General features: G+C 55.0%; 3 protein-coding genes and 1 non-coding gene across 4 annotated transcripts; 1 reads left to right on the top strand and 3 right to left on the bottom strand.

Moving 5' to 3' along the window:
- Positions 1 to 8,183: 8,183 nt before the first annotated feature.
- GGS23DRAFT_614392 (uncharacterized protein) lies at positions 8,184 to 9,058 on the bottom strand (the record flags this gene model as incomplete). The annotated part of the gene is made up of 3 exons (XM_051520648.1): positions 8,184 to 8,676; positions 8,845 to 8,983; positions 9,052 to 9,058. The coding sequence occupies 3 exons, from the start codon at positions 9,056 to 9,058 to the stop codon at positions 8,184 to 8,186; spliced, it is 639 nt and encodes a 212-aa protein (XP_051368645.1).
- Positions 9,059 to 10,734: 1,676 nt separating this feature from the next.
- GGS23DRAFT_t78 lies at positions 10,735 to 10,846 on the top strand. Its single transcript has one exon. It is a non-coding gene; the product is annotated as a tRNA-Leu (tRNA).
- Positions 10,847 to 11,187: 341 nt separating this feature from the next.
- GGS23DRAFT_583042 (glycosyl hydrolase family 61-domain-containing protein) lies at positions 11,188 to 13,241 on the bottom strand. The gene is made up of 10 exons (XM_051517263.1): positions 12,847 to 13,241; positions 12,604 to 12,795; positions 12,490 to 12,525; positions 12,324 to 12,427; positions 12,237 to 12,265; positions 12,098 to 12,171; positions 11,981 to 12,022; positions 11,653 to 11,870; positions 11,530 to 11,574; positions 11,188 to 11,471 (listed from the first exon to the last, which is right to left on the bottom strand). The coding sequence occupies exons 1-10, from the start codon at positions 12,959 to 12,961 to the stop codon at positions 11,460 to 11,462; spliced, it is 867 nt and encodes a 288-aa protein (XP_051368644.1). The 5' UTR covers positions 12,962 to 13,241; the 3' UTR covers positions 11,188 to 11,459.
- A 287-nt stretch (positions 13,242 to 13,528) lies between these two features.
- Positions 13,529 to 14,835, bottom strand: GGS23DRAFT_583039 (3-oxoacyl-reductase). Its single transcript, XM_051517262.1, has 2 exons — positions 14,294 to 14,835; positions 13,529 to 14,107 (listed from the first exon to the last, which is right to left on the bottom strand). Exons 1-2 carry the CDS (start codon positions 14,792 to 14,794, stop codon positions 13,850 to 13,852), a joined length of 759 nt encoding a protein of 252 aa, XP_051368643.1. The 5' UTR covers positions 14,795 to 14,835; the 3' UTR covers positions 13,529 to 13,849.
- Between the last annotated feature and the right edge of the window lie 1,970 nt (positions 14,836 to 16,805).

The raw sequence follows: 16,805 nt of genomic DNA, 5'->3' as shown, positions 1-16,805 counted from the left end.
GAGGGAGAGAGGTGGACAGCTCCTATACATTTGATTGGCGCCTCTCGCGTCTTCAGAATAATTCACACCCACACCCGCACCCGCACCCACACCCACACTCCCCAACGACTCCCATACACACCATAACCGGACACACACACACACACCACACACGCATCTCTCTCTCTCTCTCTTTCTCTCTCGTGTGCGCCCATATGCCCTCTCGCCTATCCGCACTAAGCTTAGAGGCCTTGAAGGCCCGAGGGGGTGTAACGTAAATAACAAGCAACGGGTTCAGAGGGGCGCGAGGATCCACCCCCCTCGACCACAAGCTCTCAACAGGCTCCCAACAGGCTCCGTCACCAGACAGCGATCGGAGACAAGGTTGTTTCTCTAGCATGCATAGGGGCCTCCGGCCGACGCATGGTGAATGCGACGTTATCGCGCTGCCGTAATGGCCCATCCCGCTCTTCACCCTGCTTGAAGATGGATGCATGTCTGTCCTGTTCAGATCCCGGCAGCGATGATCTCGAACTCGCTCAACTACCGGCGAGAGAGAGGGGGAGAGAGAGAGCGAAGGCCATTCTTGGCCCAAGACACCCAGCATAGCTGGGGTTGACCAACCGACCGACTCGAGGTGACCGCCGACGCCCCCTATCGCCTCTACGTGAGCTGATACGCCCGGAGCGTTGGGTTAGTAGGGACGCCGTTTGAACCAAGATATCGTCATCATCGCCCATGAGCTTTCCCCTACTTGGGTAATCCGTCTTGAGCGGAGTAAAGCCCCTCTCCTCCTACCTAGTCGCTAGTGGTTGCCTCAACCCCGTCCCATCCCGCTCCTATCTTCCATAGACATCAAGCTCCGAGGTTCTTAGCGGATCGTCGAGAATGAAACATACCCGGGATTTGGTGTCCGCTTAAGCCGAAGTGAACAGGACGTGATAGACATGAGGCACGAAGGCCACTAGGCTCCGGTTTGCTCACTCATGCTCTTCGGGGGTGGGCTTCGCGCATCATTACCACACCTGGTTTGTATACTTCGGCCCTTCCCTGGCGTCTGCTGTCTTCCGATCCTACCCATACTATACACGCAAGCTCCCTCTATTCACCTCTTATTGCGCACGTTTCTTGCCCCGCCTGGCCCATCTTGACCAGTCTCTCTCCGTGGTCTTTACGATCCACTGGATTCTCTTTGAGTTGCGCGAGGCTGCGGCGTATCTCGTAGGTATAGAGTCACAGGTTACGGGGGGCTCCTCGACAATATGCATAGTAGTATCTAACCAAGTCCCTAGTCAACCTCTCCAGTCGACCCTGGCCGGCCGAGGAAGTGGTGTTTGGTTTTAGGCTCCTCTGTTTCTAATGGTAAGCTCTCTTCGCTGGTCTCCTTCGGTCTTGACCTTTTCGACAAAGCTTCCAACTTGACCGACAGGGTCATAGAGAGACTAAGCGCTAGACGCCTCGCTTACTGGTAAGACGAAGTCAGCCGAACACGTCTAGACTCAAAATTAACCGCTGGCTCCCCTCCCCAAGACACGGGCGCACCAAAAGCGGTGATGGTCTCGTTATCGCCATTACTTATTCCTCGTGACCTGTGAGGATGAGGTTATTCCCGATACCCCGCTACGCACGCATCCAGTCACGTCAGCTATATGGCCATGCTCGACATGCCGGTGGCGCGGCGGCGCCGTTTCGCGCTGGAGAATCGCTCGCTACCTCTCCTCACTACTTTGACATCATCGGTATGGTGCATATAGCCTCCACACCGGCCCAAGGCCGTATCGACCAACCCGTAGTGAGTGGCTCCATGGGGGTATTTCTCGATCCTGTCTCCTCGCCTATATTTCTACTGCATACGACGTTGGCGTGCGCCTCCGTTTAGTCTATCCACGACGTACTCGGCAACGGCTACCTAACATTTAGACAGGAAGTCCGGATCCGTAGCTAAACCTAGCTAGCAATGTTCGAAATCATGAACCCGCCTCCCACGCTGCTGTCTGGGCCGCGAATCAGGAGGCAGCGTGCCTCGTGGGCACGCTGGTTGAGCAGGCCTAGGCAATTTCTATCAGGCCCACGTTCCTGCGACCCTGTAGCCCCCTTACACATACACAGTGCTACTTGAAGACTCGTCGTCCCTTCGAACTCAGGCCAGAGCCGTAGGCGACACTGGCGAAATGTCTCGAACGACAGAGTGTCATCCACCAGCCTATCAAATTCCGCCGAGGGATCGACCATTGGTTGCCATTCCGGTACGTCTCAACCAGACTGCACCCACATCCCATGACGCCGTTCTCTTATGCTTAAAAGCACCCTGGACACCCTCTTTTTCTCTCCGCTGCAGTGCGACGGATTATCCTCGTCTCCCGACCATCCGAGCAGGGTTCTCTGTTGGAGGGGTGCAATCTGATCGGCTGTCAACACCCGCCGAGATCCTATGATCTGCGAGATTCCCACTCACGCATAGCTTAGGGCCCCTACGCAGTACACCCTCGCTAACCTGGCCTCGCCATCCCATGATGCACCCTCCCCACACCAGCCCTCCATCAGCCACGCACATGCATGGGGGGATACGATGAGACATACGCAAGCACTTGCGCCCGTCGTCCGTGCAGGATGCGTCCCACTGCCCGTCACGCCTACCGTATTGCGCCTCAGAGGCTTCTTCGCCAACGTCGACTAGGCCTTAGCAAGATAAGCGTCGCCGCCCAGGTTTCGGAGCGGTTCATTGCATCCGGCCGCCGCGGCATTTCGTGACGAACCATCCCAAAAGCAAATCCGGCCGTTCGAACGACAGAAGGAGTGGAAGCCCAACCTCAGCTGGCGAGGGTGTGGGGGCCTGTCTCGCTGACCACGCACTCGATCCCGCGGGCCGATGCAACGAACGCTAATCTACGCGGCATGTCTAGGAACGCAAGCGAGTCGGCGACGAGGAGATCGCGTCCATTCGCTACGGTATACGTATTTGATGGCGTGCAGGCGTCGCTTAGCGTCTTGCGCCCGCGCGACGAAGGCCAGCAGAGCAGCCTGAAGACGCGCCGTATGAGAAGATGCGGATCGGTCAGATTCGGCCGCGAGGGGAGACTAATTCGCGCGACCTGCCTATTCGGAAACTTCTAGGCTTATCGGCCTGAGAGGTGTGTTGTCGAAAGTAATCGTGACGAGACCCCTGGAAGAGATGAGGAGACATGGGGGGAAACGGGCGGGCATCTGACAGTATACGGCAACATTATCCTTAATCAGGCATCATTACTAACAATTGCACGCACACGGATGGCATGCAAATGGAAGGTGGTCGGGTAGGGGATGCCATACGGAGACGAAAATCACATATGAATCCGGAAGGGAGATCACGCTACATGGGCTTTCGGCCTACTTTCTCGCTTGGACAATTCTGGCGGAGGGTAGGTGAGGCCGGGGACGACAGCAGCGGATATATCAAATAAAACACCTATATGCTCGTCCCGGACGGGAGATCGACCGCCCCATCGCTCCGCAAGGGTTTCCGGCTTCTTCGTTGAGGCTCATTGCCTAGGTATGTCGAGCTCAACCTAGACTAGATCGCTGTATGCCTAGCTAATCAACAAGTGCGTCGAATCCTTCTATAATATGCCTACAGGTGGACAGGGCCGAGTCGCGGCATATTGCCGCAAGCCGCCCCCCTCTCCAAGTCCAAATCCCACCCCGCTCCCGAGCCTCCCACCCCTCTACCTACCTAAATTGCCATGGCGGCAGCGTCAGGCGACGGAGAGGTCTCAGGAGACAGACTTAGAAAGTCGGTACTACCTACCACGACCCGGACCGCATCCCTCTGGCCATTTTTACCCCGGTACCCCTGGTCGATGTGGGAGCTCCCATATATTATTGACTGCATGAGTAGGAGCGGGAGCGATACGCGAAGACTCCCGCAGAGGGACAGACGGCACGGAGATGCTGGTGTGGGCGAGGCATAGGTAAGTATCTGTATCTACGCTCGCGAAGACATAAGTAAGGGTTGATGAACAAGTACCTACGTGGGCGGGTTCGGTGTATGCATGAGCAAGCAAGTAGCAGCGACAATGATCCCTGCCTGTCCGGTCTCCCCCCTTACCCCTCGCTCTCTTCCGTCTCGGTCCCTGGTGCGCAGGGTATGTATACGTACATCGTGTATGCGTACGTGAGTATGCGTACGCGCCCGGAGTAGATAATTGACATGATTACATGATTACTTCCCCGTTCCGTTTCCTCTTCCCGTCCATCCTCGTCCTGTTTCCCCCTCCCTCATCTATTACCCCCCCGTCACGCCACGGCCTGCGCCCCTTCGACGCGTCCACGAAGACCCATGTGATCCTCGCGCGCGTTCTCGTCATGGCTCGTAGTTCGGGAGGAGACGGGGCGCAATAGGGACGGCAAAGGGGGGCAAAGGGGGGCAAAGGGGGGCAAAGGGGGGCAAAACCAGGATGGGGAGAACTATTATTACTCACCAATGTCGCCGCGTGACGGCGGCACCCTGCTTCTTACGCGGGGAGTCCCGTGTTTTTTTTTTCTTCGCTCTACTTTTGCTTTTCGGGCTGTCTCAATAGTTCCTCTTTCCTCTACGTTTTGGTCCCTGTCTGGCCGTGTGTGGCTTGCCTGCAATGTTCGTCTCTCGCCGGTTGAAAGAGAGACACGGGCAGGGAGACACGGTCAGAGAGAGAGAGAGAGAGAGAGAGAGAGAGAAAGGGAGAAGGCGGCGGATTTCTTCGCCTGCGTCGGCTTGACTTGCTGCGCCCGCGAGTGAGGGGTCGGCGTAGGTGTGGTCACACACACACACACACACATACACACACCACACACATATGCATACATACACCGTCGCTCGCTCTTTATGGGGGCGGACGTCGGATTGGGGGGGGGGAAGCGTTACTCGACAAAACGGGAGTGCTCGTGCTACTTTGGAGCCGTTGTCGTCCTCCTCCTTTGCCTGTTTCTTTTTTCTTCACGTTGCAGCAGACTGAAGTCGCCACGGTGGGTGGATTGCGCGTGGCTTGTCGAGTCCGGTTCAATCACGAATAATTACGTTGCTCTATGAGGCATCCCCCCTCTCCCCTCTATGCCAGGTAGTAGTTTGTATAGGCAGCTAAGTCCTCGAACCAGAGCCCGGGCATTCTGCCAAGCATAGGTTGTGTAAAAGAGTGTTGCTCACGAGGCTGTTGCTCCGTTTCAAAAGAGTCGTTTGGAGTTTCTCTGATTGGTGGTTAGCTGCCGGGAAGAGAGGCACGTTGGCTGACTCCCGTTTACGCTGATTCGCCACGTTGCAATCTACGCCTTCGCCTGGTTATCGATCTCGTTATTTTCGGGCCTTGCCTTCAACAAAGTGGGCTATCGGTTTGCCTTGGAGTTCCAGTATCGTGCCTATTGCTGTGCTGTCATCCTCGCCTCTTGGTCTGCTGCTTTTGGAAACGTATGACTACGTTTCCGCAATTGGCAAGTTTGCCGTGGTGTAGGGTCCTGAGGTTGTCAAAAGACCCTTTGAAGCCCTCTGAGGCTTCAAATACCTAGAGGCAGCCTTGTGTTTCCGCCGAGGATGCCTAATGTGACTCGGCCCTGTCTCGGGCTCTGGGGTCTGAGTCAACTCAACGTCCTAAGGGGAAATCGTCCTAAGGGGACTCAGTTTACCTGTTAATTCACAGGGTCGCGCCCAAGCCCGGCACCACCTCAAGAGCTTCGCGGGTTCTTTTTTTTTCTTTTTCCGTTTCTCCGGGATTACTCACCGACATCCACTTTAATTGGCCTGGCAAAGATAGATTTCGACGAGGCTATCAAGGGCACCGTCACCAGGTCCACCACCACTTGATTCCGCCCGGGGGTGGAGATGCCAGATTTCTACGATGACGTGGAACTGGGGAGATTTCTGCCTGCAGACACATGCAAGAATGCACACCGGTAGACCTGCACGGTCGGAAACCCCGTCCTAGAAGCAAAGCAAAGCTGCGGATATGACTCGAAACATGCATGCATACAAACGGTCCGTCCCCTCGACAAGTCGCAGGGAAACGTTGCTATCAGACAAGCCGTCGCTACCAATCGCCAAGGCAGGCACCCGTAGAAGACGACGCCATGGCTGGAACTCGGCGTCGGGCAGCCTGGGATTCGATTCCATGTCTCTCCGGGGAAGCGGCCGGATGCCTTCCAGAAGGAACGGTTTCCTGCTCGTGATCATCTCTGAGGGGGGCCAGTGACTGTGATCGCGATCCTGGGCGTTGACTTCGGTGTAGGAGGGGGGGGGTTGCTGCTAGGACAAATAACTACCGCGATGGGAGAAGTTTGAGTGATCCGTGAGATAGCCTGGGGGGTGGATCAAATACTCTAGATGCCGGGAGTATTCTTTTGATCAATATTGGTTCGTCCTATCTTATGAAAGGCCTGTGTCGTCTGGTATGGGCCCTAAGTCGGGATTTATCCTAGCTTCCTGACTGACCGGACGAAGTTTCTCATGCCTATTTACAGAAGGGCAATTTTCACGAACGAGTTGTGCGCTCCCTCTTGTACATAGGTGCCTAAAGGACCTGAATGAAAAGAGACGCTTGCCGGAACCCCGGGTGGTCAGGAATTTGTACCAGGACGTCTAGTTACCTGCGTACTTCAGCGATCGCACGGTGGGTCGGGTTTCTATACATGGGCTCTGCTGGATAACCGAAACACATGAGTACCTACGCGGTAGATACAGGTGATATTGTGCCTCGTTCCGGCCCTAGGCTGCTAGAAACTATGGCCCGGTTTGTTGGTTCAGTGTGTGTTGTGTTGATTGACGACGCGCAGTCGTTAGAAGGTTTCAGGCTACCAAGGAGGCAACCCGGCTGATCCGCCCACTCGCAGGCCGAATCCAACACCGACGCACCCCGGCGTGAGAGGTTCACGAGCTGCCAAAATGGTAGGTATTTCCACTTGCATATCCAGGATCGCGGGCTTGAGACGGAGCTGGCGCCTAGCGATAAGGCAGTGAACCCGGAAACCGGGAAAGGTAGGATCGCATCGATCGCGCCTCAGTCCTCGGTGTGCCCATCTTCACCGAAACAGGCGATAAGACGCTCGGGCGGCATGAGCTACTCCAACAAGCCACCTGAGGATCGACGGTGCTGATTGGATGCACGGAGGGATGAGGAATAGCCGACGAGGGATTGGAGACCGACGGTGAAGAACCCAGGGAAGAGAAGTCCACTGTCTTGTTGGTTCTATGCTCAGCTTTCGCCGGTGCTGGCGGAGAGTGGGTTTTACTACCTGGAGCAGACCCGGGGGACCCGAAGGGCACGTAGGGGCCTAAAGGTGGCCGCCTAGAGCTCCCTAGGATTTGCTGGGTCAGGCCCCCAACGTAGTGGCACTGTAGGCACCCTACAGCGCGTTCTTTCTCTCTCTCTTTGTCTCTCACCGACTCAGGCCAATCGTACCTATTCTAGGATACCTATGCGCATCGGCGGATACCCAAGGAAGAGACAACCTTCAGGCGATATTCGATGACGCCTGGATTGAGAAAGGAGAGGCGAGCTTCACAGGCTATCTGCGACCAGGTCATCTCCCCAACCGGTCTGTTTGAAAAGTGGTAGGCTTTGAAGCCGTTTCCTTAGGTGTTCTGTATTATAATGCGCTTCGTCGATACACGCTTATAGGCACTAGTACCGAGGTAATAATATAATATACCAGGTAGGTATATTACGTTATTACCTACTTATACCTAGGTGGTATTTACGAGAACTAGACAACAAGAAAGGGGAGCAATAGGAACAACAACTCAGGGCCTGGAGTTTAGAATGCAAAATTCTAACAAGGGCTATTATACGCAATCTAGACAATGTTCATACTTGCTAGGTATTGATAGATAGCTGTGTATAATGAAACTATAACTCGGCAACGATATTAGGCTTCTTCAAAGACCTAATTTCTTAAACACCAAACCCAAACACTCCCCTTGCCGACTTTGGCTATAATACTAGCTTACTATATAACATACCAACATCGGCAAACGTCCTCTTAGGATACCGACTTCAGCAGCGGAGAGGCGTAGAGATGGCCACCAGCTTTGACGTTGACAAGTTCCCCGAAGCGTCGGAGCGGAAAGCAGAGAAACCTATAGAATCATGGCCGCCCATCGTGACATTGCATTTGAGACTCGACCCTGGAAACAAATGACAGTCCGATCTATCTGCCTCTCGCGACCAAGTTCGACGCCGATAATTTTGTGCTACGCGGCCCAACTAAGCCCTGTTCCCCGCGCATAACTCCTGGATTTGTTGATTCGGGGTCGGGTCCAGAGTCCCCCTTTCCCTTCCGCCCCTGCCGTCCAATTCGGCCAGCAAAGGATTGCCGTGCAACTCGACGTCCGCCTTCTTTTCCCCCGCGGCCTCGCCCGGCTTGTCGCCGCCCAGCTCGGCCACGCTCTTCCCGAGCCTCTGCCGTCGCCACCTTCGTGTGAGGAGCAGCCATAGGAGCGCCACCATCGCTATTCCGGCCGCCGACCCCACCACGGGTCCGGCTATCCAGGCCTTCGAAGTCATGCCCGCCTGCGTCGCGAAAGGCCGGCCGGGAGCGGCCCCCGACGTATCGCTGGCCGACGAGGTTAAGAAGGCACCGGGGCCCGAAATTGTCGTGTGCCCAAGAGAGGTGCTAGGAATGCTCGTTACGAACGTGGTATATTCCCACGAGATAACGAAGCCGTTAGCAGTCGTTGTGGACGAGGCGATCTTAACACTTGGGTACAGTGTTTCGGCATGAATGTCATTTATCGCAATCCCATCCGAACCGGTACGACCGAAAGGGAACGTCCACGTCGTAAACGGTGCCAAGGACGGAACGGTGGAAGGACCTGGTCTGGGTGGCTTCAAGGTATCACAGTATTAACGGATGAATTCGGCTAACCCGCCCTCAAATTCGTAAGTCGAGTTGGCCGCAGAGGGGATGTACTCCTTGCAATTTGCGACGTTCTGCTGGAAGGAAGAACCTGATTCACATAACGCTGGAGTCTTCCCGGCAGCTTGGCCCGCCCGGTATGCGTTATCTTGTCATCTGTTAGCGCTGTGTTGAAAAGTGCAAGCAAACTACCGTTGATGTCTTACTACACGACACATAACATGATGTGGGTATATTGGTACTACGTAATTTTTGGGTGACTAGATCTCGTAGCCTTTAGTGTATTAGCAGCATTTCTTCATGTGCTTCTTAGCGATCTCGTGAGTTGGATACTATTTCGTTGGGGCCAGATGAAGAGGGAGGAGGAGGAGGAGGGGGGGGGGACGAGGAGCAAGGGATGCCTCCCACTCATCGGGGAAGAGAAATCCCCCTCCTGTTAGCCCAGATTTCATCATTAGTTATTCGACAATACTACATTGGTGAAGTCAGATTGCAATTGGAGAGCAGATCAACAATTTTGCATGAGCACGACGCATGGTAATAATGTTGCTTTCTGCAGAGGACTTGGGGATGATCGGCAGACATGTCGAGTTTTCCACGGCTCTCTCACTTGGTTTGCTTAATTCTGCCTGAAATTTTCGTAGGTTAACTTGCTTTAGCCATGTGATCGACGTAGAACTACAGACTCATCCAATAAGGTAGGTTGCTTCCTTGCGTATGGCTTGATAATAGTAGGAGCTAGATCGTCTATATTCTTAACATACTTAACTATACTTGCGGAGGTAGATAGGTAAACCACCTTAGATAAGTATATTATATATGTTGTGAATTCGTGTAAATGCCCGGCTAAACGTATCTTAACTGGATCGGGCAACTGGGTAGTCTAACTGTCATCTCCCGCTCGTTAACCTCCAATACCTTACTGCTCTAGGGACAAGGAAGCCTTAAACGTTGGAAAAGCTCGGTTTTAGATAGCTACGGTACGAATACTTCCAGTTGTATGAACACACTTGGTTAAGTAAGGACGAGCTGGTTGAAGTAATTCCTCCCATCTATTTTTCCTCATCTCGGTTGGAGGAATGCTGCCAGACATCTAGGGGAAATGGCTGTTCTCGGGGCCATGAATTGGACCCTAGGTCTCTCTTGATCGAGTCTCAAAAAGGTGGTGCTAAGAGTGTAAGTGGCATCGTAGAGCCCAGAAAACACCTCGAAAGATGCTGCGCGTAACGTACTATAGTCAGCCACCGGGACGGTGGCTCTAACAGTAAGAGCATCAGCTCGAATCACCCGCAATCACAACTTGTCACGTAGAGGTTGCTCCTTAGGTTGCTCCTCTTTGTTACCTTAGCAATAGGAGCTCTTATATATACGCTCCCGTTGCTTCTATTCTTTTAGCTAGTTCTTAGATAGATTAAGACCTTTTCTCCTTTACTCCTTCTTCCGTTACTCGTAAGATAGCTCCTCGCCCGCGCTCTCGTATACGTAGCTCCTACGATCTACGTAATATAACTATATACCTTAAGTAGGCTCTAGGTAAGGTAAAACAAAATGCAACGTCGTCGTCCTCGTCGTTATTGACCTCCTCCAGAAGGTACCTATCTACTTGGGCACCCCTGAAGGATGCTCCATCAGGTATACATACCAGGCGGGGAACCGTGATTTTAAGCAGGAATACTGTGGTTTTAGTTTCGCCAGAACCATGATTTTCGGCCTGGTGGATAGCCGGTAAGAGACATAACAATCAGAGCCTGCAAAGCAAGGCAACGCCGACAGCAATACTTGGACATTGGCCGCGGGCATTGGGCACCGTCACCCTAAATCTAACAAGGCCACCATGGGAAAGGCGCAATCGTGCAGAGTCGCATAGGGCCTAATAGGCCGTGTCCTAGTCAGACGAAAGGCAAGATGGCCGAGTGGTTAAGGCGGCAGGTTCAAGCTTTCGCTTCCTTGCTAAACGCAAGTTAAAATTCTGCTGGAGCAATCCGCCTGGGTTCGAGTCCCAGTCTTGTCAGCAAAACTCCCTTTTTTCCCACTCTCCTCTGCATGCTTCCTCTCTTGTTTTCTTTTTTCCTTTCCGGTCTCTATATTTCTCTTCAATAAGTTCTTCTGTCAGAGGTTAGGATTAATTGCGATAATCAATTGTTGTACCTCAGGTCTCCGCTCGCAGGTAACCATCGTGCATCTTGTGTGTGCAAATGGGGTCATTACGCACCTCACGACAGTTACGCCCGGGCAACCAACCCGGTGCTTTCTCTCAAAATACAGAGAACAAAGCAATATAGTGCTCATAGACATTAAATCAGGCGGGCTGACATTGGTGCAAATCTTCACTATATCAGATCGATTAATCGTTTCTTGGTATTGCGTGAACGGTCATAATACATCACGTTTTCCCTTCGTTTATGCATGAATAGATAAGATATGTGTATATATGAAACCCACTGGCGCTATAGCGAGTTATAAAATGCTACAACGCCGACCAACTTCGACAAGTTATATACAATGAATGCTATATATAGGGGTGTGTAATGTCTGGCGCACACCCCACCACGGTCATGCCCAAGCCCCCGTATCCAAAAGTCGAGAGACCAGATTCCCCGGAGGGGGTCAGCCGAGGAGTTGAATTAGCATGTCAGCTGAAGGCAGTGTCAGTTGGCGCTGTCTAGTTCTGCTCCGGGTTGCGGGTGTACTCACGGGCGCGGGGCCGGGGACGGTGTACGACTGGAAGTTGCTGTAGATCTGGAGAGAGACCATTGTTAGAAGGCCCGAACTGAAAACGAGAGAGAGAGAGAGTCGAAGGAACTTCGGAGAGCCTACGTTCGCGGTGTAGCCCGGATCGGTCTCCTTGAAGGCGCCGGGGATCCGCACGGTCTGGGGGTTGTAGCTGCCGCTGCCGCCCGAGACGTTGATCTGCGCGCAGGAGATGTAGAACTGCGGGATGCCCGCCGGCCACGGGTTGTGGATGGCGAGCGACTGGATCCGCAGCAGGTACTCGCCGTTCTCGATGCAGGACGGGATCTGGTACGTGTACGAGCCTTTCGCGCGCGGGCGTGTCAGTGAGGTGTTTCGCGGAAGAGAGGAGGGGGGAGAGAGCCCGCCGTCCTCCTTGGTAGGCGGAAGAGAGCAAGAGAGGGCGCGAGCTCACCGGTCATGGGCCACGTCGCCTGTCCGCCGGAGAAGCTCGGGCCTGTTACGACTGCGGGTTAGCGGTGCCGGCGCGCGCGGGGGACCGCCGCGAGGAAGAAGGGGGGCCGTGGCGCACCGAAGTCCTTGATCTTGAACCACTCGCCGCTACCGTCGTAGTTCCCAGCGGTGCCCGGCGCTTTCGACAAGTAGCTGGTGTCCCGTTAGCATCCTCATCTACGTACTAGCTCGCCTTTTCAGTTCGGGCAGTTCCGTACATGGAGATCGGCCCCTGGTGGTAGACGGGCTGGCGAGGACGTCAGTGCTTGCTCTCTTCCGAATGACTGCCCCGAGGCCGGACGTACCGTGTCCAGGGTGAACGTGAACTCCTGGCCGGCCTTCACGGCCACCGTCTGCGTCCCGCTGCCCTGAGCACCGACGTTGCATCGCAGGTCGTTCGATGTCAGATCTATGGCACACCACGGGTCAGCGTCGATCGGCCCTTGAGCGTGTCCCGCGGACTGGACATACCTGTAACGGGCGAGTTATAGTTGGTATTCTGGCGGACTGTTCGCGTTGGCCCGTGTTAGCAGCCTGTTCTGCGTGCGCCTAGCAGCGGCTGGTAGCTGTCGTCCTGGGACTTACTGTACTCGAACGGAGCGTACGTGGTCGAGCCCAACGAAAGCTGCTGGAAGATGTAGTGGGCCGAGACGCCGTTGGCCGCAAGCGCCGCGGCGGCGGCAACGCTGACGAAGTTCTTCATGGTGGGCAGGAAGGGCAAGAGGAACGAGGGCTGGTTTGCGTGTCTCTTGGTCTCTGATCTCGGCGGTGGTTGTGCTGTAAGTATTAGTTGGGGTCTGTAAAGAGGCGAAGGGCTTCTAGATATACTGCCAGTACGGAAGAATTTCGTAAGGAGAAGTGATATCACATCCGAGATGAAGACGTAGGAGAGGAACCCGGTGCCATCATGCACTGTTGATTCTCCCACCGCTTGGAGTCTCATGCTCGTCTTCGGCCGGACCGTCGTTCCATCGTCGGCGGCATCTACTGCGACGAATCAGGCTCACGACTTGGCGCCATAGAGGCCCGTCCCGTCCTGGTATCTGAGCTTGCACGGGCTCCGTGGCCTCGCGGGTTTCAATTTCTCCCTCCCCCGTCGTGGGGTGCCTGTGGGGAAAAGGGGGCAGCGCGAAGCGTCCGAAAGGGGCAATGCCGGAAGGACGTCAGATATCATACCCATTCGGCAGGTCAATGCAGATGCACTCCTACGCAACTGAACCAGGGATGGGGGCCAGGCACCGCGACCCGTGTGCTGGGAACACTTATATTACGCATCCGCGCCGGAAACCGGGGCGGTACCGCAGGTGATTGCTAAGAATACACACGTACGCCTACAGCCATGCGTATGGCTATGTAGGATACGATGGACTGCCGCCCACCGCATCCGGGACTACTGCGGCCAAGAAAGGGCCTCGTCTCCTGCATTACGTCCCTGTTTGTTTCTGTGCCTCTCCCTCTCTTCCTCTCTTAGGTCGGGACGTTTCAACTGGAGACTACGTCCTGGGATTGTCCACTGGCTGCATTTGAATAGGCGGAGGAACAACAAGAGGATCTCTATCCCCTCTAGGACAGGCTCCGAGCCTTCGTGATCTGGATTTTTATATTAAGCCACCCCCTCATATGAATCATGTGAGCTGTCCTATTGCTGCTTGACGGCCAATAACGAGAGCAGGGTCATAACACTGTCGGCGTGGCTCCGACAGCTACCCCGTCATCCCTACCTTCGGACCGATGACCGCTACCTACGAGAGACAGAAGTGCCCTGTGACTGAAAATCCCCCGTTATCCCTCCCCTTCCCCTCTCCCTTCCCTTTCTCCCCTCTCTTGGCGTCTACACGCACCGTCCCCCGTCGACCTCGATGTTGACGCCCGTGATGAAGGCGGCCTCCTCGCTGGCGAGGTAGCAACACGCGTTGGCGACGTCCTCGGGCGTCGAGCCCCGGCCGAGCGGCACGACGGACTCGAACGCCTTGCGGTTCTCGGCCGTATTCGGCTTTCCGATGAACAGGTGCGTCATGCCCGTGCTGCCCACCACCGGCGAGACCGCGTTGAAGCGGATCTGGTGCGGACCGTACTCCACTGCCATCGTCTGCGTGTTGCGTGCGCGCGAGTGTGCCGCAGCCCCTCGTCAGCAGAAGTCCCAGTGTCGGAGAGAGAGAGAAAGCAAGCAAAAGCACACTGAGAGGCGGTCACATATGCGGCCCACTCCCTCTTCCCCCCCACGTTTTTTTCTTCTTTCAGGAGTGAGTGCGCCCTCACGCATACACGTACATACCTTGGTAGCATTGATGACGGCGGCCTTGGAGGCGTTGTACCAGGTGAGGCGGGGGCGGGGGCGGACGCCGGCGGTGGAGGCGACCTGGATGAAGGCGCCGGGGCGCTTGCCCTCGAGGAAGTAGGGGAGCAGGACGCTCGTGGAGACGTAGACGGACTTGACGTTGACGTTCATGACGAGGTCAAAGTCGCGCTCGTCGACGTCCTCGGTCGGCTTGTTGGCGTACGTCGCGCCGGCGTTGTTGACGACGACGTCGAGCTGCCCGAAGCTGTCGAGCGCCGTCCGCAGCAGCGTCTCCCAGTCGCCGCGCTTCGTCACGTCGCCCGCCGCGAAGACGCACCCCAGCTCCTGCGCCGCCGCGCGCCCCGCCTCCTCCGACAGGTCCGCGATGATCACCCGCGCCCCCTCCGCCGCGAACTTGGCCGCGATGCCCCGCCCGAAGCCCGACGCGCCGCCCGTCACGATGGCGACCTTGCCTTCGAGACGCGATCCGGGAGCCATGACGTGCGGGGTCTTGTTTTCGGGGTGCTTTCTTCTCTTCTTGTTTCCTTCTTCTTCTTCTTCTTCTTCTAAGTACGTACAAGCAGAAGACGCAGCGTAGAGGCCCCTTGGCCCAGCGTCAAGGTATACACATACGCGGTGCTAGATCACTACAGGTAAGTAAGACCACAGTTGCCCGGGGCGCTTGTCTTTGTTGAGTGTTGGGACTGGTCGACGGCGATCCGGATAGGTTATGGCTGTCTCACGCAAACCACCGCGGAGCTACATGATTGCTTCAACAAGACGAACACGGCATAGAGGCTACCGAATGCCCACGAGGAGCGGCGCAACGGGGGGCGAATAGCGTGCGGGGAATGCAGAAAGGGGGGTTCCGGTTCGGCGCTGGTCAACCTCGGGCCCTGTCGAATCGAAGCCCTCAAGTCAGATATCCCCCTCATTAGCGACTCAGTTATTAGGTAGTTTGTTACATATTAGTACGTGCATGAACGTCAAGGGAAGAGGAAGGGGAAAAAAATAGGCACGGTCATTTTCGCTAGTTCCGGGATCGTTCATCTATTTCAGTGGATGGATGCTTATTCATTTCCTGTAGAGGGTTATTTGTAGGGTAGAGGGTTGAGATACCCGCGAGCTCTGGACAAGGGCTCTTATAGAGAATGGAAACCCTCTACGGAGACTTACCTACCTAAGGTTCCTACTGTCTGGTTTAGGCACCCAACCTCCTGGCTTGGCTTACCTATAACATGTACAAAATAATCAATCATGCCTGCATCGGTCGATAGCCATCTCTTCGTATCCCTTATCTAATTCGATGCCATCATAACTTGGGTGGATTGAGCCGGCAACCAGGATTTCCGTACTATATTTATTAGGTACTTTACTGCCTACGTACTGGTAGGAGGCGCATCAGCATACTTTATCTTTACCTATCTTTTTCGTTCCCCCGTTATCTCCGTATACCTCGTTCGATGTTACGGTGACGCCGCCCACCACATGTTCGGACATACGTTCGGAACAGGGGCGCCATGTTCTCGATGCTCGGCGTACCTAATTGACTCGGATTCGTGTTCCAGGAAAGCGGGCGAGTTAGAGAGGCAAAGATCGCGTCGGTGACAAGGCCAGACAAAGTGCGACGGTGTCCGGATGGAGGCTAGTTGCTGGCGGTGGCGGTGGCCCAGAAACCCCCATCTGTCATCCCCGTTCTACCTACCTACGCAGGTATTTCCTATGCCTGCTTCGGTTCCCGGTGATATCCAGGGTGTAAGCTGGGGTAGAGCTGGATCGCGGATAAGGTCTACTACGCCGTACAATGTAGACTCCCCCGGTAGTCCGTGACTGGGATCGTGAGCTACCGCATCTTGACTAATAAGGATCATCTAATGAAAAGATAGGGAACACACCCCCATATTGTATCCTGGCCCATGTTGGCTGTTATCTATCAGTGGCGCCGCTTGCCGGGGTGTCGCGTGAGCGCTGTGGTCTCTCCTCTCCCTTCTGTCTTATACCGCTCTCGCGCTCCCGGCGCCCAGCATTTCTCCTCTTCCCTATTACTGGTTCTTTTTTTTTTCTTGTGCGAAGTAGCACCTTGTGTCGTCTTCCGCCATCCGACCTATTTCGACTGTGCTTTTCGATTCGCTGACGGGTTGTGCCAACACTACCCCAACTATGCGGAAGGGATCTGTCACCAGCGCCGGCCGGCGTAGATCCGTCGAGATCACCGCCGCAGCTGACGATGCTCTCGCCAAGATGGGGTACAAGGCCGAGCTGCCCCGGAGTTTGAGCATGCTCTCCGTCCTCGGCCTGTCCTTCGCCATTGGTATGTATGCCCGGTGCTCCAGCATGTCATCGTAGAGGTGCTAATATTTTATATTTCCGGTAGTATGTGACCCGCTCGACATGAATGCCTGCTTACCTACTGTTGTTGTAACCTTATCGCCATAAAGGATGCTGTGTCCGGCTCCCTCCCTCGATCTGCGGTTGGTGTGGCTTGGGTAAAGGGCCGGACGTTCGCGAT

The sequence above is a fragment of the Durotheca rogersii genome (assembly GCF_024521655.1).
Source record: "Durotheca rogersii strain YMJ 92031201 chromosome Unknown GGS23scaffold_27, whole genome shotgun sequence".
Lineage (NCBI taxonomy): Eukaryota > Fungi > Ascomycota > Sordariomycetes > Xylariales > Xylariaceae > Durotheca > Durotheca rogersii.
Note: the sequence above shows the minus strand (reverse complement) of the source record. Positions and strands in the feature narration are given on the sequence as shown.